Source organism: Dryobates pubescens, chromosome 12 (assembly GCF_014839835.1).
Source record: "Dryobates pubescens isolate bDryPub1 chromosome 12, bDryPub1.pri, whole genome shotgun sequence".
Lineage (NCBI taxonomy): Eukaryota > Metazoa > Chordata > Aves > Piciformes > Picidae > Dryobates > Dryobates pubescens.
The window spans coordinates 6023734-6045844 of record NC_071623.1 but is presented as its reverse complement, the minus strand read 5'-3'; the positions used below and the strand labels follow the sequence as shown (position 1 = coordinate 6045844).

The window sequence follows — 22111 nt, the reverse complement described above, 5'->3', positions numbered from 1 at the left end:
AACAAACACTTTGAGTCCTGTCACTTGCCTAAGGAAACAAAATTTCTGCCTAATTAGATCCAAGTTCAGATTCAGCTTATTGAAAGGATGGCATCTAAAAACTGTGGGTCTCTTAATAACTCACTCTGTTGTTTGTATGGAGGAGAGCTGCCCTCTGCAGTACACTGCAGACACCTGGAGCTATTACCTGCACCCTCTTCCCTTTGTGGCAGCCACTTGATTTATTTCTTAGAAAATAGGAACTGCTATTAAAATGAATCCAAACTAGGCACAAAAGGAAGGTTTTGCAGGAACACAACATTGTGATTTCTTTGCATCAGTGTGAAATAGACTTGGGGCAAAGCTCTAAACCTTAAAAACCTTACTGCTAATGGGATGTTTAGTGCCTGTAGTAGTCACTTGGTTCACATTTATTATCTTTTCTCCAGAGCTCTGAAGAACTGCAGCTTTCAGTTGCCCACATCAAGCAAATCATTGGGATTTTAAGGGATTTCATACGCTCTCCAGAGCAGAGAGTGATGGCTTCTACCATATCCAAGTTGAAGATGGATTTGGACTTTGACAGCACTTCCATCAACCAGATCCATCTGGTGCTGTTTGGATTTCAGGATGCGGTGAGTCCCTTCTCTGCCACAGAGGAATCCTTCCTGGACAGCTTCTTCACTCTTCCTCCTTACCCTGCTCACACTGAACAGCCACTTTCTTGCCCCAGTTCCTCAGAAGCTCCTGCCCTTGCTGGGGAAGGTTGGAGGATTGGATGTTAGGAAGAAATTCTTCATCATGAGGGTGGTGAGATGCTGGAGCAGGTTGCCCAGGGAGGTGGTGGAAGCCTCATCCATGGAGGTTTTTAAGGCCAGGCTGGATGTGGCTCTGGGCCACCTGATGTAGTGTGAGGTGTCCCTGGCCATGGCAGGGGGATTGGAACTGGATGATCCTTGAGCTCCCTTCCAACCCTAACAATTCTGTGATTCTGTGTGGTCAGTATGGAGTAGACAAAGCTCTGGTGACTGTATGGAAGACTAAGAAAAAGTAGGAGTGTTCAAAGGTCAGGTTTTGCCTGGTGAGCTGTGGATCACCAGGGCTGAAAGTTGCCTTGCTCTAGGAGGAAGTCTGGAGTGTATCCAACAGGCATTAGATGAGCACCCAAAAGGGCTGCATGATGCTGGGCACAGAGCCCTGATGTACTGAAGCCTCAGGTGGTCACTCCAAGGTCACTTCAAGGCCTACCTGGGAGTGATGGTGCTTGAAAGACTGCCCACAAGCTCTGATTGTTGTTCTGGATCCTACTTTCATTTCCTGTTTTACTTCTTGTGCTGTACAGGGGCTTGAGCGCCACAGTCTGGGGACAGGTTAAAAGCTCTGGCCTAGAACTGTCAAATCTGTTGTGCAGGCTTTCAAAGGTGGGAGTGTCTTAGTGACTCACGTGGCTGTTAATGTGTCAAACTTCCTCTGGGGTGGTGTAAAACAAGATTATTTGTTGGTTTGTAGGTGAACAAAGTATTGAGGAATCATCTAATAAGGCCCCACTGGATGTTTGCCATGGATAACATCATTCGCCGTGCAGTCCAAGCAGCAGTCACCATCCTTATTCCAGGTAAATCAAAGCAGCTGAAAAGCAGATTTTTCTTACTAATGTATTTTTTAAGGACTGTTTGCATATCACAGAGCCCCAGCAAATGGAACAGTTCAGATGTTTTCACCTGTCAGCCTGCCATTAAAAACTGCATCCCACGTGCCACAACATCAAAGGCAGAGGGCTAGAAGGTTGTAGAGGGAGAAGTGTTCATCTGGCGGATTACTGCTGTAATTGCAGCACAAATACACATAGTGAGGAGGTAACCCAGCAGGTCTGCACCACCAGTGCACTCCAACCAGGTCAAAACAAAAAGGTAAATTGAATTCAGTCCCAGCTGGCAGTTCTCTAGGAAGAAAGAAGAGGACTCTGTACAAGGGTTTAGTGAGATCCAAGGTGGTTAACACTGCTCAGATGAGGGAGTGTATTAGTGTGAGGAGCATCATTAGGCCCTACAGAGGGATGCTAAGAAAAATCACCATCATTCAGGAGGAGGCTGAATCCTGGGTGACCTACTCCAGGTGCTTCTACCCTGGCAGAGGGGTTGGACTGGATGATCTTTTGAGGTCCCTTCCAACCCCTAATGTTCTGTGATTATAGCAAAGGACAAACTGCAGTGCCTCTGGAAACATACTTGTCCAAAACCATTCTTATTCTTACCTGTTTCCTTCTTACCAGAGCTTCGAGCTCACTTTGAGCCAGCATCAGAAACTGAAGGTGGGGACAAGGATGGTGATGAAGTGGAGGACAGTTTCCAGCCCACTGAACAAAATAGGGCTGAGGATCCTGCCACCACATCAGGAGTCAGCACCCTTAGTTCTGTGGTGTCACAGGAGGCTCAGCAGCAACTTAGCCTGGAGTTGGGCAGACTTAAACAAGAGACCTTAAGGTAACCCTCTTATAAAAACTGTGGATTTATTTCCAGGCACTGTGACAAGCTCTCAGACATTGCTTTCTGCAGTGACATGTGGTTTAGGCTGGATACTAAGAAATATTTCTTCATAGAGAAGGTTATCAACCATTGGAATGATCTGCCCAGGGCAGTGCTGGAGTCACCATACTTGGAGGTGTTTAAGCAGCTGTGTACCTAGTGCTTAGGGACATGGTTTAGTGTTCACCCTTCAGTCCTGGGTGGACTGGATGAGCATTGGGGTCTCTTCAAGCTGGATGTTCTCTGTGACTCTTTGACATAGCACAGATACCACTCACCTTCTGAGACTGCCCCTTGATGAAGCAGAGCACAAGTGGATCCAGAATGTGCTGGCAGCACTGCTGGCATGAGCTAACAGTTTCAGAATGACTTTTTGTTCCCCTGTAATTAATTTTTTAATTGCAGAATGTCATGTTGGCATTCTACTGTTCAGTAATTGGGCTTCTGCAAATTGCCCAGTTTTCTTTCTGCTTCCTGGATGCCACTTGCCCCACTGGTAGTGCCCTTCAAGCTGTTCCTGCAAGGAAAGGCTAGAGCAGCTCTGTCCTGGCCCAGCACAAACAGAGCTGAGCAGAGTCTGTGCTGTTTCTCCTGGGTTACAGTTGTAGGCTGCTGGCAGTGTGTTAACAGCTGAAGCTCCTGCTCATCTTTATGGATGGAATGTCAATCTGTGAGCAGAAAGTCCCAGGTACACCACCAGTGTTACACTGCTCAGCAGTAAATCACAGCATAAAGGCAGCCACTCTGCCCAGGGAGGCTGCAGGACACCAGGAACAGACTTTGCAAGCTATTAGCTAAACTCTGCAAAGATGAAAGCCTTAAAGTACCACCACTGAGCTGAGTCTCATACAATCAAGCTGCAATCTCTAAGCTATCAAAGACAGGATCTCTCAAGTGTCTCTGTCCTTTGGTAGCCATTCAAAATGCTTAATGTGGGGGTTTTTTTATCAGCCAGCCTTAGCCTCAGTCTGGTTGTGTTTGATCTCTCTCGTGCTCACAGGCTCCTGGAAAACCTCATTCACAAGGAGAAAGAGTATCAGGCCCTGCTACACCAATCTCTGGAGCAAAAAACTCAGGAGCTGCACTTGCTGCGCTTGAAACTTAACCCCAAAGGTATGAGGAGGTCCTGCACACTGCCAGTTGCAGACAAACATAGTGGATTGTGTTTAAAGGCTGAAGGATTGTCTGGTTTAAGCTTCAGCAGCCTGAGAACCACCACTTTGTGCCCTGGTTTTGAGGTGTATTTTAACCTCTGCATTTTGTTTTCTGGTAGACTCCCAACGGCCTGCAGCAACTTTCAGAGGCACTGCAGACCCTGAGCTCATGAATTGGCTGAAACAACAGGGAGCAGACTTGGAGACCATTAAGAGGGTAAAAAAATACCCCACCTTAAATAACTAACCCCCCCCCAAAAAATCACTTTTTAGCAAAAAAGGGCATTGCAGTCATAATGAGAAGTAAAAATAAATGTTAATGTAGGACTGAATTTACCTTTTAGTTTGCTGAAGAAGATTACACCCTGAGTGCTGTCCTGAATGATATCACTAAAGATGATCTGCGGTGTCTTCAGCTGCGGTAAGGAAGCACTTCTTGGTTCATTTGTAGCAGCTGCATTAATTAAACTGCATTGTAAAACCCCCTTTTTTTTTTAGAAGCTAGGGTGTTCCAAAGAGGGCAGTGCCAGGTCAGTAGCAACTGCTTTGATGTCATCCTTGAGCTTCACTCCAAGGTTTTACCTTTCGGAGTTCAACAAGGCCAAGTGCAAGGTCCTACCCCTGGGTCAGGGCAATCCCAAGCACAAATCCTGGCCAGGTGAGGAATGGCTTAAGAGCAGCCTGGAGGAGAAGGCCTTGGGGGTGTCAGTTGGTGCCAAACTCCCCAGGAGCCAGCAGTGGTCACTGGCAGCCCATCAGGCAGCTGTGTGCTGAGCTGCATCCAGAGCAGGGAGAGCAGCAGCACAGGGAAGGGATTCTGCCCCTATGCTCTGCTGAGACCCCACCTGCAGCACTGCTTCTACTTCTGAGGCTCCCAGCAGAACAGGGACCTGGAGCTGCTGGAAGGGGTCCAGAGGAGGCTGCAAAGATGATCAGAGGGCTGGAGAACCTCCCCTGTAGGGACAGGCTGAAAGAGTTGGGGCTGTTTAGCATGGAGAGGGAAGGCACCAGGAAGGCCTTAGAGCAGCCTTCCAGTACCTGAAGGAGGCTGCGAGAAAGGCAGGAAAGGACTTTTGTCAAGGGCTGGGAGTGATAGGATGAGAGGGAATGGATTGAAACTTGAGTAGGGCATATTTAGACTGGAAGAAATTCTTTGGAGTGAGGGTGGTGAGATACTGGAACAGGTTGCCCAGGAAGGTTGTGGATGTCCCCTCCCTGGAGGTGTTCAAGGTCAGGATGAAGCCTTGAGCAACCTGGGCTGGTGGGAGGTGTCCCTGCCCATGGCAGGGTGGTTGGAGCTGGATGATCTTCAAGGTCCCTTCCAACCCAAACCATTCTATGAATCTATGAGCCTTAAGGCAGTGCAGTGCTTTCTGTGTACAGTCATGACTGGCATATCCCTGGCATGTCTGGGTTTTACTTTAATGTGAGGGAGTTCCCTCTCACTGTTCTCCATTCTTCTTCACACAGGGGTGGTCTTCTCTGCAGACTTTGGAATGCAATACTGAACCACAGGCAAACATCTGGTAAGCCCCCACTGCAGCAGGTTAATGCTTCGGAGAGGGAGACTGTGACATGGGAATAACCCAGCCAAAAGATACATTCCTAGCCCTTAACTGTTAGCTGTATATATCTGGATGTACAGAGGCCTTGCAGGCTTTGCACAAACCCCTGGCTCCTTTGCCCAGTGTCACACAGAGTGACCAGTGACAGCTTTTGAGTGAGTCAGTGTCAATGCATTTCAATGATTTATGACAGAGTGATGCAGAAGCCAAATGCTTAGTGATGCAAAAACAAAGCATTAGCTTAACACAAGACCTTCCTCTGCAGACCTGGCTTTAGCACTCTGCAAAGTGTGAGCTTAACCTGTGTTAACACTTCTGCTGGCTGCTGTTTTGAGGAGGGAGGAGAGAAATAATCCTAGAGCATCTGTCCCCTCTGTCACACATCAATGTATATAACTTTTTGTATTAAAAGTACTCTCCAACAACTCCTAGGGAAAGCCTGGTGTCATGTTTTCATTTACTAACAACTTATCCACAGCAAGAAGATAGCAGCTAAAGGGCATCTTGGGTGGGTTTTGGGGTCATGGTGCAGCTCATCATGCCTGAAAACCAAAACCTTATTTTTCCCATGCTCTGTGGCAGTGTTTGCCAGGCTCCTCTGTCAGCCTTACTCGTAGCTGAGGACTCATCAAGGTTTCTCTGACAGCTGAACCAAGCCTCACCTGTTCCACAAGTCCTTCATTTATTTAGATTCCTCTGTTTACATCCTTTTCAAAACACAAAAACAATGTCCCAAGGATTCCCCCACTGTGAAGAATAATGCACTGGGCTCATGTCTTACCTCCAGCACTCCTTTAATCCCCCCTCACTGTCACTCCTGTTGCTTCAGACTGTGCTCCTGCTTCTTTGAGATCTCCAGGTAGCTAAGGTTTTTTTTTCCTGCAAAACTGGAGCCTGGGCAGTTTGTTGTTGACCATTATTTTTAACCCCGTAAATATTCTAACTTTAAACTAATTCCTGACCTTAAACTAATCCATTGGAACAGGTGGAGTCCCCCTCCCTGGAGGTGTTCAAGAAACATGGGGCCATGGCACTTGGGGCCATGGAAGGTTGGACTTGATCTTGGGAGGTCTTTTCCAAGCAGAACTATTCCATGATCAAAGCACAAAGCAAGTGGTGCACTAGAGAAATGTTGACAAAGTTTATTTGTGTTTACACTGTACAGAACACATTGAGCAACCCCAAGTCAGAAAAGTAAATAAGAGAGCAATTTAAATAATAAATTGCAGCTTTTTCTTAGGTTAGCTCCTTCTGAAATAACATTCAAGGTGTTTAAGGAAGTCCAGACTGAGATGGATCTCCCTACACAATTTTTTTTCCCCTTTGAAAGAGCTTTTAAATAGGCTTAAAGGTTGGGTTTGAGTCAGTGTAGTTCCTGTAACTGCATTCATATTCTCTTGTCAATAAGTTATGCCAAGAAAAAGGCCTTTAGCTGACAGACTTGTACCTGATCCACTGGTTGGGGCCACGCACCTCAAAGGGGGGCTCGTTGTAGTAGATGTGGTGACCCAATTCTTCCAGTGGTGGCTCTGGGTCAGTAGTAGCAAACTGAGCAGCTTCCTCAATCTCCTTCCTTACTGCCACATCAATTTCCTAAACACAGAATAGATGCTGGTTAGAAGGCAACTCAGAATAGGCAGCATTTTGAATTGGGGAGACCTAAGAGCAGCCTTCCAGTACCTGAAGGGGCAAGATGGACAAGAAGGCTGCAAAGGGAACGTTTGCAAAGGCTTGCAGGGACAGAACAAGGGGCAATGGTTTGAAATGAGAGAAGAACATATTGAGACTGAATGTTAGGAACAAGTTTTGCACCATGAGGGTGCTGGAACACTGCAACAGTTTGCCCAGGGAGGTAGCAGAGGCCCCATGCCTGGAGATATTACACATCTGAGCAACCTGATCCAGTGGCAGATGTCCCTGCTGACTGCAAGCAGGTTGGACTGGATGACCTTTGGAGGGCCCTTCCAACACAAGCCATTTTATGACTGTTAGTCTGAATTACTGTTAAGGATATAAACATCAATTTAAAACCTGGGAGAACTCCCTCCCCACTCAGCTGCAGTACTTGGACAGTACCAGAGGAACAGGACCCCATGGAGCCTCTACATTTTCTATTCTGATTCTACCAAACAATATGTCAGTGTCTGTGTTTTCTTTAAAGAGAGTTGCTGAAATTACTTCCATTCATTAGAGGGGTCCTGGCTCCTCCACAAGGATGTTTTACTACTGCTCACAGCCCTTTCAGAGACTCAACTCCCCCCCACACACACACCTAGTTGAGGCAGCCTGGGTAATTTTGATTTCCAGGGGTTAGCAGATGAGAGGAACTGCCTTGGAAACACTGACAGCCACAGAGCCTTGCACTGCTGAGCTACACTCACCACCCAAAATGCTTTCCCAACAGACTGCAACCATGGCTGCTCTGCAACAAAACTTAATGATGTGAAACTTTAAAGACCTTCAAAGAGCAAGTGCTGCCCACTGCCCCAGGATGTGCTTTTCAGACATCATTAAGTGTGGGAATGCTTAAATAGCACCTGAAAGCTGTACCTTTAATTCTTCCACGCTAGCAAGGTTGTTGTTGACCATCCTGTCCTTCAGCAAGGTAATAGGATCACTTTTGCTTCTCACTTCTTGGATTTCTTCTCTAGTACGATAGCTAGGAGCAAAACAAAGAAAGACCTCTTCAGTGGCATCCCTCAACGGGGGTGAGGGTCTGGACACGGCTCACTTGTGGAAGCAGTGCGACCAAAGAGCTGTCAGGCATTCAGTGAGAGAGCAGCGTTCAGCAGTGAAGAGGTAGCACAGAACCATACAGAATCACAGAATTAATCAGGTTGAAAAAGACCTTTGAGATCCTTGAGTCCAACCAATCACCCAACACCATCCAGTCAACCAAGCCATGGAACTAAGTGCCTCATCCAGCCTTTTAAACACTTCCAGGGACTGTGACTCCACCACCTCCCTGGGCAGCCCATTCCAAAGGCCAATCTCTCTTTCTGTGAAGAACTTCTTCCTAACATCCAGCTACTTCTAAACCACTTCTTAGATCTGTAAGAAGCAACCAAGCTTGAAGTGCCTTGACTTGAGCAGGGAAAGGAGAGCAATCCCAGCCTGGGACAGTGATCAGGGACTGGATTTCTTCTTTCCCATCACCCTGAAGGAGGGCTATAGGACAGTAATTCTATGATTCTGTGGTGCTTCCCATTCACTCTAAGTTTCCAAGGAAGCAGAGGGATACACTGGGATCTCCTTCATGCAGATCAATTCAGCTGTGTCATCTGGCACAATTCCCAGCTCTTTGACACCTTCACATGTGTGTAGAATTTTATCTTGCAGGATTTGAAATACCCTAAAACTGTGGGAAAGCTGCTGCTGCTTTTCAGTCCAAGCTTCATTAGAACACACCATGAATTCTGCTTTCAGCAGGCCTTTATCAATAGAAAGCAGAGAAGGTTGATTTAGTTTTAGACCAAGCACAAAGTCAATCTCTTAATGCTGCAAGCAAAACAGGTATGTGACATGGCCATGGATTACCAGTGAGAGGAGGGATCAGGCTGCTCACAGCAATGACAACATCACCTGGAGAAGCACCTCACAGTGGATTTAGGCACTGAAGCAGAGTTTCAGGCCTTTAGACCCCAAGCCAGAGTTGCATGATCTTGAACATGGAACACTTAGAGGTTTTCAGTGCATGCCAAGAAAGGATGTCCCATTACCTTATTCCAGGGTCACTCATACTGTGGCCATGGTAACGATATGTCTGTAACTCCATCAGAATAGGGCCCTAAGAAATAATAGATATTCATTTTTAATAACATCATTGTTCATTGTTAGTATTTATTAAGAATAACTTAGAAGATAACAAAAAAGTGTTACCACCTTGAGCATCCATTTTTTGGTCCTGGCAGAATCACCTCTCGTGACCTGCTGGCCACTCTGCTTTTGATGCAGCCTAATGCCATCGACCTGCAGGGCTGCAAGCTCACACTGTCTGCTCGTGTCCAGCTTCCAGCACCCCCAAGTCCTTTTCTGCAGGGCTGCTCTCAATGTCATCATCCCCCAGCCTGGATTGATATGTAGGATTGCCCTGACCCAGCTGCAGGACCTTGCACTTTGCTATATTGAACCTCATGAGATTCTCCTCAGGCAACCTCTCCAGTCTGCCTAGGTCCCCCTGGATGGCACCCATCCTGTCCTTCAGTCTTATCAACTATCTAACAGAACACCTTTCACAACAGAATTTAGCAGGAATAGAAATGTGGAAAATGATGAGAGAGTAGTCAGATGCACACTTTCCTTTATGCTTGGTTACTACCACTTGCATGTTAATAAATTCTAACGAAATCAGAGACAAACTGAATTGCTTTACAGATTCAGTAGTGCAGAGAAAGAAGGGAAATAAAGATGAACTGGAATTTTCAGCAGTGACTGGAGGAAATGGTGTAGATGAGGAACATTTTATGCTGCAATGATCTGGCTAAGAATGTCTCTTATGGAAAGGAATGAGGGCTGCAGACTTACTTTCCCAGATCTGCAGTACTCAGCTGCAAACTTGGCTGCTTCTCGAACACAGAGAATGTCCATACCATCCACCTGAGGAACAGAAACATAGCTGAGGCAAAACAATGCCAAACCTCACAGCTTCCAATCTCCATACTTCCACAAATGCAACAGGAATTCAGTTTTAAGTTTTCCTATATATAAAAAAATATTTATAAATATATTTCATAGAATCATTAAAGCTGAAAAAGGCCTTTAAGATCATTGAGTCCAACCCTAACCCAACTCCCATGGCCACTAAACCATATCCTGAAGCACCACAGCTACACCTTCTTGAACACCTCCAGGCATGGGGACTCCACCACCTTCCCTGGGCAGCCTGTTCCAACCCCTCACCACTCTCTCAGAAAGAAGTTTTTCCTCATGTCCAACCTAACCTTCCCACGGCACAGCTCCACCTCATTGCCTCTCATTCTGTCACTGGGTACTTGGGAGAAGAGACCAACCCCAGCCTCACTCCAGCCTCCTTTCAGGGAGCTGTGGAGAGACTTACAAACGAACCCATCCATGTGTGTATTGTGCAGGTGTGTGCACAAACATCCCCTCACTTCCATTCCCCTCAGAAAAAAGCAGCTGTGACTGCCCTCACCCTGAGGCCTGGGATGAAGTCTCCTCTTTTGTAGTAGTCAGTGCTGGCCGCCGCCCTTTCAACTGACGTTCCCATTCCATACCGATTGTTCTCACAGATGAAGATGCAGGGCAGCTTCCACAAGGCAGCCATGTTGTATGTCTCAAATATCTGGCCCTGAAAGTAAAAGAGGGGTATATCTGGGCAGGGAGCTCAGCCGTCAGCCATCAAGCTCTGCAGAAAGCACTTCAGTAGTACAAGTTTAGCTAAGAGAAATTTTAATACTAAATGTGGTCCACAACCTCCCTGGACAACCTGTTCCAGTGTCTCACCACCCTCACTGAGAAGTTCTTCCTAATCTCCAGGCTAAGTCTCCCCTCTTCTAGCAGCCTATTCCAGAGTCTCACCACTCTCCTACTCAAGAACTTCTTCCTCAGCTCCAGTCTAACCTTGCTCTGCCTCAGCTTCAAACCCTTCGCCCTCATCCTGTCTCTAGACATCCTTATGAAAAGTCCCTCTGCGTCCTTCCTGCAGGATCCCTTCAGGTATTTGAAAGGAGCTACAAGGTCCCCCCAGTCTTCTCAGCCAGTCCAACCCCCCTGCCTCCAGAGAAGGAGGCTCCACAACCTCTCTGGGCAGCCTGCTCCAGTACCCTCACAATAAAGAGGTGGAACCTCCTGTGTTCCAGCTCGTATCTCTTGCTCCTTGTCCCATCAGTGGGCACCACCAGTGCCTAGCACCTTCATCTTGGCACTCACCCCTCAGATATTTATAGACATTGATCAGATACCCTCTCAGCCTTCTCTTCTCCAGACTAAACAGCCCCAGGGCTCTCAGTGTGTCTTCACAGAAGAGGTGTTCCAGTCCCACAATCATTCTCATATCCCTCTTTTGGGCTCTTTCCAGCAGGTCTCGGTCTCTCTTGAACTGGGAAGCCCAAAACTGGACACAATATTCCAGGCGTGATCTCAGCAGAGCAGAGGGGAGAGAACCTCCCTAGACCTGTTGGGTCAGCTCTCCTTTTTCCTCTGAGCTGCAGCCAAAGCTCCCTGTTCAGCCAGGATGCTGTTCTTTGCCAACAGCTGCTCTTACAGCACAGGAGGCCAGCCTTCTCCTGGGCCTTTTAGACTTCCTTCTTGAAAAGTGTGCAGCCTTCCTGGACTCCTTTGCCCTTCAGGTCTGCCCTTCAGAAGTCCAAAGTGGCAGTTCTGCTGCACCTTCCTCCCACATAGCAGAGGGGGAGAGAACCTCTTTAGACCTGCTGGACACATCAGCCTAAGCTCCCAGCCAGGCATTGCCAGGGTTGCAGGTACTGCAGTGACAGAGGTAAAGCTACTCTCCAACTCCTGTGTGGCAAGTTAGAGCTCAAAACATTGTTCCCAGAAGACAAAGTGATTACCCACAGGCACAGCCCTGCTCAGAGACCCGGCAGACAAAGCTCCTTTACCTGATTGGCTGCACCATCCCCGTATAAGGTCAGACAAACTTCGTTTTTACCAAAGTATTTACAGGCCAGTGCAATCCCAGCACCCAGAGGAACCTATCAGAGAGCAACACAAAGCACAATTTTACAACAATGTTTACACGAGTTGGAGACACAGAACTAGTACAAGAAGGGTATGGGCATGCTGGAAGGTGTCCAGAGAAGGACCACATGGACGAGCAGAGTGCTGGAGCTCCTGTGCTATGAGGACAGACAGAGAGTTGGGGTGGTTCAGTCTGGAGAAGGGAAGGCTCTGACGAGGCCTAATTTTGGCCTTCCAATATCTGAAGGGGGCTACAAGAAAGTTGGGGAGGGACTTCGTAGGGTGTCAGGGAGTGATAGGACTTGGGGGAATGGAAAAGAAGTAGAAATGGGTAGATTCAGATTGGATGTTAGGAAGAAGTTGTTCCCCATGAGGGTGGTGAGACACTGGCACAGGTTGCCCAGGCAGGTGGTGGAAGCCTCATCCATGGAGGTTTTTAAGGCCAGGCTGGATGTGGCTCTGGGCAACTTGATCTAGTGTGAGGTGTCCCTGGCCATGGCAGGGGGGTTGGAACTGGATGATCCTTGAGGTCCCTTCCAACCCTAACAATTCTATAGTTCTATGAAGTTGTCAGCTGCAAAGAGATGCTGACACTGGCAGAGGTCTGCCCAACAAACAAGTCATTGCCAACCCATTTCCAGCACTTCCCAAATGTAAACATTAACTAAATCTTCCATCTGATTTATCTGTGTGGCAACTGAGCAAACAAGAATGAAGACATAGAATGGTTTGGGTTTAAAGGGACCTCCAAAGGTCATTCAGTCCAACCTCCCTGCAGTCAGCAGGGACATCTTCCACTGGATCAGGTTGCTCAGACCTTGAAGATCTCCAGGGATGGGGCCTCACTGCCTCACTGGGCTGCTCCAGTGTTCCAGCACTCTCACGGTGCAGAAGTTGTTCCTAACATCCAATCTAAACCTGCTCTTCATCACAGCCACAGAGCAATGGTATCTGCATACAGCTCACACAACAAAAGGAAAGACTGACAGAGGACATGAGCCACATTCAACACCTGCTTTAAAGCAGAAATCATGCCCATACCTGAGCACCAACAATGCCATTGCCACCATAGAAGTTTTTGGTATACATATGCATGGATCCTCCTTTTCCCTTCACACATCCTCCTTTTCGACCTGAAACATGAATAACAAGCAATTCATTTCATTTTTTTCCAGAGGAAAAATACTGTACAAATGGGAACATCTCATTCAGTTCCTGAAGTCAGTAACACTAAGCCCATCTCGCTGTCACCATGTAAGACACAGCAGCCTCTCCCTAGAGAGAACAAGCTGCCCAGGGATGTGGTTGAAATCCTGACCCTGAAGACATTCAAGATCAGACTGGATGTGTCCCTGGGCAGCCTGATGTAGTTGGAGGTGTCCCTGCTGCCTGCAGGCAGTTAGGACAAGATGACCATAGAGGGTCCCTTCCAACCCAATGCAATCTGTGAAGCTGTGAATTACAGAACTGATTTATTTTGCTGTCACTAAACTGCTTCTGAAGCCTCAGTGTGCCTTCTACACCAACAGCATTTTGAATTTGATTTTAAAAGCCCTGAGCCAAGTACAGTAGCAAGCAAATCCTCCTCTAAATTAGCACAGACCTGTGAGTTCAGCAAGGATTTCCTTCACAGGCACTCCTCGTGCATAGGTGAAGCCATGAGCTCTGTAAGCTGTTATCACATGGTCTGTAGGCTTTATGGCAGCTTCCAGCCCCACACAGCAAGCCTCCTGTTACAAAGGAAAAGGAAGTTTAGCAATGAAGAAAAGCACATAGCTGCCAGCCAGCAGTGTGGCAAGGGCCAGACAGGATCCTTCATACATCACATAGCAGCAGAAAACAGAAGAGCACACAAAGGACACTGCCCTAAATCCCAAGGGGTGGCAGGCCTCAAGCTATCAGAGCTTTGGCCCCTGAATTCCTACCTGACTGTGACTAACAAAAGCAGGCAGCAGGGGAAACTGCACATTACTCTCCCAAATTAAAGATTTGAACAACAGCAACTCAAAAGTGGCAGGGGAATGGACAGGCAGCAAAGCTTCACTGAGTACATGAAGGTCCTTCTAGCTGTTGCTTCCTAGTGGGCACACAATCTATGAGATATTGCAACAAAAACCATCAGTGAAGCTTGAGGAGGAGACTGGGGGCCTCCAAATGTGAGGCATTTCAGGTCCTGCAGTTGCTCATTCTTTACATTCAGATCATCTTCACCTGCCCCATGATCCTACTTCTTCACAGGAAGGGCTCTCTACCATTGGAATGTTCTGCCCAGGGCAGTGCTGGAGTCACCATCCCAGGGGGTGTTGCAGCAGTGCGTGGAGCTGGTGTTTAGGGACATGGTTTAGTGTTGACCCTTCAAGTGCTGGGTTGAGGGCTAGACTGGATGAGCTTGGAGGTCTCTCCCAGCCAGGTTCTGTGATTCTATTTCTTCCTACTGCTGTCCCAAGATCTCAGGGATTCCCTGTGTGCCAGGACATTGCTTTTAAAGAAATAATGAACTACATCATCAATCCAGCAACAGCTTCAGACACTGTACATAAACACACAGTTCTAGATTTCCTCTCTACTCAAAGAGTAATTGGCCAGTAGAATGTGCTGCCCAGGGAGGTGGTGGAGTCACCATCCCCTGGAGGTGTTCAAAAAAGGATTGGCTGTGGCACTTGGAGCCATGGTTTAGTTGTCAGGAGGTGTTAGGTATTAGGTAATAGATTGAACTTGGTGATCTCTGAGGTATTCTCCAACCTGGTTGATTCTGTGATTCCACTCTATTCAAATCCCTACAATAAGGTAAGGCAATATGAAACCCTCTTGGGCAAACAACCAGATCTTACTTGACCATCATATAAATGGCAGAAGCCACGGATAATCTTCTGCTTGTAGAGCTGGTCAGACTTCAGCTCCATGCGCCGTATCATCTGCATTGTCTTGTAGTAGTGGAGCCCTTCCTCTCGAGTCATCACTGCTGTGGTACCAGGACCTTCCTCCAGGCGGTGGAGGTCACACTGCTGCAAAGTTCAACAAGCAATTATGCCATCAAAGTAACTCATCCTGGTTATGAATAGCAGTTCAGGAGTGCAATACCTCCCAAAACAGAGAGCCAGCAAAACCTGCATTCACAGGTCAAAGTAACTGTTAAGGTTTGTAACCTTGGGGCAGTGTGGCTGGAAAGCTGTCTGGCAGAAAGGGACCTGGAGGTGCTAATGGGCAAGCAGTTGAATAGGAGCCAGCAGTGTGCCCAGGGGGCCAAGAAAGCAAATAGCATCCTGGCTGGGATCACCAATGCTGTGTCCAGCAGGAGCAGGGAGGGAATTGTCCCCTGGGACTCAGCGCTGGGGAGGCCACACCCCGACTGCTGTGTCCAGTTTGGGGCACCTCAATACAGGAGAGATGTGGAGGTGCTGGAGCCAGGGCAGAGGAGGGCAAGGAAGCTGTGAAGGGCCTGGAGAATAAATCTCGTGGAGAGTGACTGAAGGAGCTGGGGATGGTTAGATTGGAAAAGAGGAGGCTGAGGGGAGACTTCATTACTCTCTACAGCTATCTGAAAGGAAGTTGTAGAGAGGCTGGTGCTGGTCTCTTCTCACAGGTAAGTAGTGCCAGAACAAGAGGGAATGGCCTCAAGCTGTGACTGGGTAGGTTTAGACTGGACATTAGGAAAACATTTTTCCCAGCAAGAGTGGTCAGACATTGACACAGGCTGCCCAGGGAACTGGTGGAGTCACCAACCCTGGATGTGTACAAAGGTGGTTAGGATGTGGTGCTTGGGGCCATGGTGTAGGGGTGAACCTTGTAGAGTCAGTGGTTGGACTTGGTGATCCCGAGGGTTTTTCCAACTGGAACGCTTCGGTGATTCTGTAAGCTGTTTCCAAATATAAACCAGTATTTTTGTAACTGAAAAGATAAGGGGGGGTCAAGTCCAGATGCCAAAAGCCTTTAAATAGAATGTCAATATTAAGTATTGAGCTGCTTTACCTTAATCTCAAAGGTAGCTTCGCTTGCAAAGTCTGCATAGTTGCGCGATGCCACCAGCACTCGAGAGGCCTTGGGAAAAACAAAACACAAAACCAAACCATGAGCACTACTCAGAATTATCAAGCAAAAGCAGGGGAAGTCTCAAACTATTATGAACATAACTCCCAAACTGAAATCATCTGTGACTTAAACTCACCAGCAGTATATCCCTAAAATATTAAGAGAACTTCTGGTTTGTACTTATGTGCTAGAAATCCTTTAAACCCCAGAGTTTAAATATGGGGGGGGGGGGGGGAGGGATAGACTGTTAAAGGTATAACACCCTTCATTATCTGAAATAAAATCACACAATAGCTTAGGTTGGAAGGGAACATCTCCAAGCTCCCCACCATGCCTAGGGACACCTCTCAACTAGACTCAGCTGCTCAAGGCCTCATCCAACCTGGCCCAGAATACCGCCAGGGAGGAGGCAGCCACAGCCTTCTTGGGCAGCCTATCCCAGAGTCTCACCACCCTCACACTGAAGAACTTCTTCCCCAGCTCCAGTCTAACCCTGCTCTGTCTCAGCTCCAAACCATTCCCCTTTGTCCTGTCTCTAGACACCCTCAGGAAAAGTGCCTCTGCAGCCTTCCTGCAAGATCCCTTCAGCTATTGGAAGGCAGCTCTGAGGTGCCCCTGGAATACTCTTTTCTCCAAGCTAAAAACCCCCAGCTCCCTCAGCCTGTCCTCACAGCAGAGCTGTTCCAGCCCTTGGATCATCTTTGTGGCTTCCTCTGGACTCACTCCAGCAGCTCTGTGTCCTTCTCTTCCTGGGGGCACCAGAACTGGAGGCAGAATTGGAGGTGAGGTCTGAGCAGAGCCCAGGGGCAGAACCCCCTCTCTTGCCCTGCTGCCCACACTCCTCTGGCTGCAGCCCAGCCCCCACAGCTGCCTGCTGGGCTGCATAAGGGCACTGCTGGCTCCTGGGAAGCTTCTCAGCAATCAGAACCCCCAAGTCACTTTCTTTAGGGCTACTCTCAACCCACTCTGCACCCAACCTGGATTTGTGCCTGGGGTTGGCACAAAGATTTTGATGGCTCTGCATTGACCAGAATTTTGCCTTGAATGAACAACAGATTTCTTTGGAAAAATGAAACAAAACCCCAGCTCATTTCTGGAGTAGGAACTACTCACTCTTTCCTTTCAGTAGGATGAGAAGTTGGAGGAATGCAAGACAATAACAATGCAGAGAGTGTCACTTAAGCAGATTAACAGCACAGCCACTACTTACACGGAAACATAAAAGGTGACATGCCTGAGGATACATGAAATACAAAGCAGCAGAAAGGGTGGCATGGCAGGAGAGAGGTAAGAGCTATTAACTAATGAACACCTAAGTTTGTAAGTTTCACTGCAGCATCAGTGAAACTTGCAGCATCACCATCAGGCTGAGGGCCCTGGGGCTGTTTAGTCTGGAGAGGAGAAGACAAAGGGAATCTAACCAATGTTTATCAATATCTGAGGGCTGGGGTGTCAAGAGGGAGGGGACAGGCTCTGCTCAGTTGCACCCTGGAATAGGACAAGGGGCAATGGATATAAACTCCAGCACAGGAGGTTCCACCTCAACATGAGAAGGAACTTCTTCACTGTGAGGGTCACAGACCACTGGAGCAGGCTGCCCAGAGAGGTTGTGGAGTCTCCTTCTCTGGACCCTTTCCAGCCCTGTCTGGATGTGTTCCTGTGTGACCTGTGCTGGATTCTATGGTCCTGCTCTGGCAGGGGAGTTGGACTCGAAGATCTCCAGAGGTCCCTTCCAACCCCTAACATCCTGTGAGCCTGTGATCAGATATGATGCTCATCTGCCCATGCATACAGCATAAGGAATCTGTGTCTCCCAGGGCAAAATTGCATTGCTAATTAACTTACACCTGAATTTCCATGGAATTCAGGTACATTTAGCTGAAGCTTCATTCTCTCCAATTCTTGAGAATATCCAGGTTAATGCCTCAAGAAAAAAGAGAAGTCTGATTGATAGGTATAAAGCTTGAAACAAACAAAAACCACCAAGGGAAAACTCAACCCATCTTGTTTACCTGCTCTGCTGCGTACGTGATTTAGCAATTATGGGATACCCCCCTGCCCCATTATCAGATTAACCTTCATTTAAACCATTTCTACACGGTTTACCACAATGCAGCAGCAACACCAGTGAGGAAAAGCTATTTGACTTCCAGAGATGGAAGTAAATCAAGAGCTTGGAATTCATAGAGTCACAGAATGGATGAAGTTGGAAGGGACCCCTGGAGGCCGTCTGCTCCAAGCCCCCTGCTGTGCCTCACAGAATGGCTTAAGTTGGAAAGGACCTCAGAGGTTATCTCCTCCAACCTCCCCACTATGGGCAGGGACACCTCTCAAACTAAAGTGCTCAAGGCCTCATCCAACCTGGATGCAACAGAGAAGTGACGGTGAGGAGTCTGTACAAAAGCTGTGATACACAGGCAACACATTTACCAAAACCAAACCTTGGCAGGACTGATTCAGGCCTTACCTCACTAACAGCTCCCTAGGTTAGCAGCATTTAGAAGTGGGGGGAAAGAAAACAAGAAGAAAAAAATAGAGTAAGTGACTACAATAAAAAAAGAGGAGAAGTCAGCAAATGATTAGCTAATTAGAACATCACTGCCTCATGGAAATCCACCTCTATGCTCTGCAGGCTGCCCAGAAGATACAGAAAATACTGCTTTGTGGACTGAAACTACTGTTTATTTGGTGCTTTAGAAATGCATGGGACTAATTCAAGGCAAATATTTATATATATGTGTATTTATATATTTGGGCATCACTAGGATCAAAACAACAATAAATCAGTATTTAGATATTCCTAGCAGACTTGGTGTTGAACTAGAGGACAGTGCAGTACTTCAGGAGCAGGCCAAGTACCTGGAGTAAAGAGACTAATTCTGGGCACTTGTATTTGAACATTTTAATGTAGATATTTTACTTGTTAGCTACAAAACTGGTTAACTGGATTATACGATATGTATTATGCTTATTCAGAATTATCCTGAGTTATTTTTAGCCTGGAGAAGAGGAGGCTCAGGGGTGACCTCATTGCCCTCTACAACTACCTGAAAGGTGGTTGTAGACAGGAAGGGGTTGGTCTCTTCTCCCAGGCAACCAGCACCAGAACAAGGGGACACAGTCTCAAGCTGTGCCAGGGGAGGTTTAGACTCGAGGTGAGGAGAAAGTTCTTCACTGAGAGAGTCATTCATCATTGGAATGGGCTGCCCAGGGAGGTGGTGGAGTCACCGTCCCTGGAAGCGTTCAAGAGGAGATTGTACGTGGCACTTGGTGCCATGGTCTAGTCGGGAGGTCTGCTGAGACAGGTTGGACTTGATGATCCTTGGGGTCTCTTCCAACCTTAGTTATACTGTGATACTGTGATACTGTGAAAATACTTTCAGGTACCCAGCTCCAACAGACAGAGGAAGATGTTGTGCTCTCATGTCATTCTCAGGAATCCAGTACCTACCTGCTTTACCTAAGATCCATTTCTTGTGGGAAAAGTGAGCTGCTTCAGAACAGAGATGCAGTTACTGATTTATTTACTCTCAGTGGCAAAAATTCATCTGACTTCCCATTAGCAACAAGCATCCCCTAAGACTGACCTGCATCTTGCCTTTTTTTTCCCTTTCCAGCAGGGTTAATTTTTCCTCACAGCCATTATAATGGAGTAAAGAGAATGGAGATGTAAGAAAGCTCACACAGAAAAGATAGAACACAACAAATAACACAACAAAAGCATAACAAAACTTGCAAAAACTTCAGGATGAGATGAAAAGAGGCTGCAGGCTGAGCAAATCAAGGTGAGGCAGCTCAGAAAGTCAGATGGCCGAATTTGACATGGAATGAGAAGAATGTTTACACCCTGTTTAGGATCTGACCTGTGCTGACAGTCAAAATAAATGTCAGTAAAATAAAGCAAAGCAAAGGGCTGAGAAAAAAAATAGATTTCAGACATTAATCAGAACACTTTATATGCACCAAAGCCATACACAGCAAAGAGATCACTGCCCACAGAGCTGACAAGAGTCTCTGGGCAGGTCAGCCACAGCTGCTGGCTGCTAAGTGGCCCACGATCCACCCAGCCCCATGGCTGGAATGCTCTGCCCTCCCCTGACAACACACACAGGTAGCCACAGGTACATCTGTCCCAGATTTTAACTTCATGAAGAAAATAAGCCCCACAGGGATCTCATGCCTGGGCAGCAGCCATGCTGTCTGCTTCACTGTCACTCTGGGCAGGCATAAAAAGTATTTACAAAGTCAGATCCTGCAGAGTCACAGATTGCAGTGGGCTGGAAGGGACCCTCAAAGGTCATCTTGTCCAACCCCCCTGCAATCAGCAGGGACACCTCCAACTAGAGCAGGCTGCCCAGGGACACGTTCAGTCTGATCTTGAATGTCTCCAGGGACAGGATCTCAACCACATCCCTGGGCAGCCTGTTCCAGTATTTCACCACTCTCAATGTAAAGAACTTCTTCCTGATGTCCAACCTAAATCTGCCCTGCTCCAGTTTCAAACCATTGCCCCTCATTCTATCACTCCAAGTCCTTTGCACGCAATCATCTAACCAATTCCTTATCCATTGGACAGTCCACCCATCAAGCCCATCTCTCTCCAGTTTAGAAAGATGTGGGCATCCGTGTAAACTTTACTTTGCTCTTTCCTTGTCCACTGATGTAGTTATGCCAGCATAGAAAGCCAGGCAGGACTTGCCCTTGGTGAAGCCATGCTGGCTGTCTTGAATCACCTCCACGTCCTCCATGTGCTTCAGCAGAGCTTCTAGGAGGATCTGTTCCATGCTCTTTCCAGGCACAGAGGTGAGGCTGACAGCTCAGTCATCCCCAGGGCCCTCTTTTTCTTTTCACCCTTTTTAAAGATGGCTGTAATGTTTCCTTCCTTCCAGCCTCCAGGGACATCAACTGACTGTCAGGACTTTTCACATGTCACGGAGAGTGGCTTTGCAGCTAGCAACCATTTTACTTTCCCACAGCATTTTACACTAAGTGGGGGGAAAAATCCTCCCACTTATTATTTTATTTCGCCTCTGGAAGCACTGCTACCGTGACGGGGAGGCTATTCCAAAACGCCAAACCCGTGGATCTCTCCGCGGCAGCCGTGGCGTACAACCGGGCCGAGCCCCGCAGGCTGCCGGCCGTGCCCGGCTCCCAGGAGGGCCAGGCCCTGCTGCTGCCGCGCCGGGGGAGCGAGGGCGCAGGCCGCCCCCGCCAGCCGCGGCCCACTGCCGATGCAGGGGCGAGCGCCAGCCCCGCGCTGCCCCTCCGCGCCCCTGCGAGGCCCGTGGCCGCCCGCCCTCCGGAGAGGCAGGGAAGGGCCGCACTCACCGTCCTGCCTGCGGCGGCGGCAGTGGCGCCGGCCGGGCCCTGCAGCACCCGAGAAAGCACGGCCAGCAACATCTTGCGCATGGAGCGGGGAGGGGCGGCAGTGCCTGGCGTAGGCCCCCGTCCTCAAGTCTCCTTCAGCCGCCGCCCCGCCTGCCGCCGCCAGCCGCCCGCCCCTTTGCCGGCCCACAGAGGCGCTCCCGGACGTGATGCGCCTGCGCCGCCGGCCGGCACTCGCTCCCCTGGGCTGGGGCCGACCGCTGCGTTTCCCCGCGTGCCGCCAGGCGGCGCGCATGCGCAGAGCGCGGCTGCGGCGCCGCCCAGTGAAGAGGCTGCCCGCCGCGGGGCGCTAGCGGCGGCGAGCCGTAGCCAGTCGGGCACCCAGAGGTGGATCCTCGGCCGAGGCCCTGTCAGGGCTACCCGCTTGGTGAGCCCTCTTGCCGGGGAGATTCTTGCCGGTGGGACTGTCCGCGCCTGGCGGGGCCGAGCTCGCAGAGGCCGCTCCGCTCGAGAGCCCTGGCTGGGGGTTTGTGAGGCTGGGCGCGGGCGAGGCGCCAGGACCCCTGGCAGGCGGGAGGGGCTCACGGGCCCGGCTGTACGTGTGAAAAGAGACGATACTGGTTCAAAACCCTCGGCAGTCTAGCAGACCTACCTGGGTTCATGCAGACCTTGGCCGGCCTGATGGTTTGGACAGGTCACCTCTTCCCTGGCCGCGCCACTTCCCCCAGCTGCAGTCCTTGCCTCTGGTCTCCCGTCCACCATAGCCTGGGGCTGTGACAGGGCTTTGGGTACTTTCCAGCTCTGCTACGCGCGAGTTGGTCTTTGCGAGAGCATTCCCTAATTTTCATATGCATAGAGTAACTCAAGTGTTAAACCA

General features: G+C 48.6%; 2 protein-coding genes across 3 annotated transcripts in view; one reads left to right on the top strand and one right to left on the bottom strand.

The window, feature by feature from the left end:
• MAP3K15 (mitogen-activated protein kinase kinase kinase 15) overlaps positions 1-5548 on the top strand; it is a 62276-nt gene extending 56728 nt beyond the window's left edge. Inside the window, exons 23-29 of the mRNA XM_054165909.1 lie at positions 429-614; positions 1489-1594; positions 2252-2462; positions 3505-3617; positions 3778-3875; positions 4003-4079; positions 5129-5548. Coding sequence (XP_054021884.1) covers positions 429-614; positions 1489-1594; positions 2252-2462; positions 3505-3617; positions 3778-3875; positions 4003-4079; positions 5129-5243 — 906 coding nt within the window. The 3' untranslated portion in view covers positions 5244-5548. The remainder of the gene's footprint in view (positions 1-428; positions 615-1488; positions 1595-2251; positions 2463-3504; positions 3618-3777; positions 3876-4002; positions 4080-5128) is intronic.
• An 863-nt stretch (positions 5549-6411) lies between these two features.
• Positions 6412-21415, bottom strand: PDHA1 (pyruvate dehydrogenase E1 subunit alpha 1). 2 transcript variants are annotated; one of them, XM_054165911.1, is made up of 12 exons: positions 21238-21415; positions 18377-18391; positions 15850-15918; positions 14712-14885; positions 13484-13610; positions 12922-13013; positions 11802-11894; positions 10376-10531; positions 9748-9819; positions 8943-9010; positions 7774-7882; positions 6412-6816 (listed from the first exon to the last, which is right to left on the bottom strand). In XM_054165911.1, the coding sequence occupies exons 1-12, from the start codon at positions 21316-21318 to the stop codon at positions 6652-6654; spliced, it is 1221 nt and encodes a 406-aa protein (XP_054021886.1). In that variant the 5' UTR covers positions 21319-21415; the 3' UTR covers positions 6412-6651. The 2 variants fall into 2 exon arrangements, with proteins under 2 accessions (XP_054021886.1, XP_054021887.1); XM_054165912.1 differs by lacking the exon at positions 18377-18391.
• Positions 21416-22111: the final 696 nt, after the last annotated feature.